A 1,581-nucleotide genomic window follows, 5' to 3' on the forward strand; every position below is an offset into this window, starting at 1 on the left:
ATTTATCTCCCAGAAATAGGAAAGTCCTCTAACGTAATGAAATCTTCCAAATTGAAACCTGACGTTTATATGTCTCGAAGTTTTCTTTACATCGTAAGTACTCAATGTGTTCGAAGCGCAGTGCAATCACTACTGTCCCCAAGCAGCGGGAGGTGCACACAGGTGGTGTTGACCTAGTAGCTGGACGCCCAGCAATGTGATGGGACTGTGCGTACAGTACTGTTTCTTAAGCCCACCATTTGCAACTGATGACACGGACATCTGTAACCGCCTGGGAATCACGTTAGACTTATCCACTGACATTTACCCGTTTGTCATTAGCGAAATGTTTAGTGCAGAAAAGCGGACACCTGATAGCTTCCAGGTGTCACTAAATCAACTGTAGACAACACGCTATGGGTACAACCCATTGATGTGTTGTCTTCAGAAAAATATGGCTTATGATTTGATTTAAAAATACTGCTTCACCCCAAGCTCTCTGTGCATAGACAAAAAGGTCTTTGGTGACCAGCGACGTGACTTGATTCTACCGTTCCTGGCCATGGAACCACCCCGTGGGGGTTTGAAAGTGATGAAAGACGAGGTGGATCAGTGGGAAATGAAGGGGGGCAGGCAGTCGGCATCAGTGGCAGGCCCGGGACCGTCCAGGGGGAAGAAACCGGAACCGCTACAAGGCTGTGGTTCGGCGAGGAGGCAGAGCTGACCTGAGTGCTCTTACTGGACGTGTTCGCGCCACCTGTCAGACGACGAGAGGAGACGCCGGGTATTGAGAGGGAGGCGGGCGGAGGGTGCCGTGGGCCGGGAAGGCGGCTGCGGGCCAGCGGACCTCCGCCCGCGAAGCGCCATGGGTGGCGGAGGAGGTCGGGGGTCGTGCTAGTCCCCGAGGAGACTTGGCGGGGTCTACGGAGCCCGCGGGGGGACAGGGTGCTCTATCACCTTCCCCTCCCCTGAGCCTCTCAGCTCCTCCTCCTAGACACGTGACCGCAGCAAGACGGTTCGCTCCCGCAGTGGCGCTCGCTCTGTTTCTTCCCTCCCGCCGCTGTGCCCTTCTTCTCCCTCGTTCCCATCCCTCCGCCCTTCCCCACCTCCTCCCCGTGCTCCAATCGCGGCTCGAGTCTGGAAGCGCCCGCCTCTTCGGCCTTTTCTTCGCTTGCTCATTGGCTAAGGCCCCGAGGGCGGGTGGCAGCCATTGGTGGGATGAGCAATCCGAGTTCCCGGATGAGGGAACATTCTGCAGTATAAAGGGAGCGGGGAAGGCGGGAGACAGCGCAGTTTGAATCGCGGTGCGACGAAGGAGTAGCTGGTGGCATCTCGCTGTGTGTCTGACTAGCCCTTTTTCTGCCTTGCTTGTGTGAGCTTCAGCAGAATTCGAAATGGTAAACTTCGCGGTGGCGGTCGATGACTCCGCGGGTTTTTGCCGGTGGGAGAAAAACCCGTTACACACGGGGATAGGGGTGAAGTGGCGACGGTCGGAAACGCGCGGAGACAGGATTTAGAAGAGCGGGGGGAGGTGTTTTGTCGGCTGCGAGCGGAGCAGCCTCGGATCTCGCGGCGGGTGGCGACGGTTAGGTGGCGCGCGCA

The 1,581-nt window shown here is 57.1% G+C and overlaps 1 protein-coding gene across 1 annotated transcript in view; it reads left to right on the forward strand.

Moving 5' to 3' along the window:
- The first annotated feature begins 1,212 nt into the window (after positions 1–1,212).
- Positions 1,213–1,581, forward strand: part of H2AZ1 (H2A.Z variant histone 1) — a 2,100-nt gene continuing 1,731 nt past the window's right edge. The window contains exon 1 of the mRNA XM_006152158.3: positions 1,213–1,376. Within this exon, the coding sequence (XP_006152220.1) occupies positions 1,374–1,376 (3 nt within the window). The 5' untranslated portion in view covers positions 1,213–1,373. The remainder of the gene's footprint in view (positions 1,377–1,581) is intronic.

The sequence above is a fragment of the Tupaia chinensis genome, unplaced genomic scaffold, assembly GCF_000334495.1.
Source record: "Tupaia chinensis unplaced genomic scaffold, TupChi_1.0 Scaffold000340_1, whole genome shotgun sequence".
Lineage (NCBI taxonomy): Eukaryota > Metazoa > Chordata > Mammalia > Scandentia > Tupaiidae > Tupaia > Tupaia belangeri.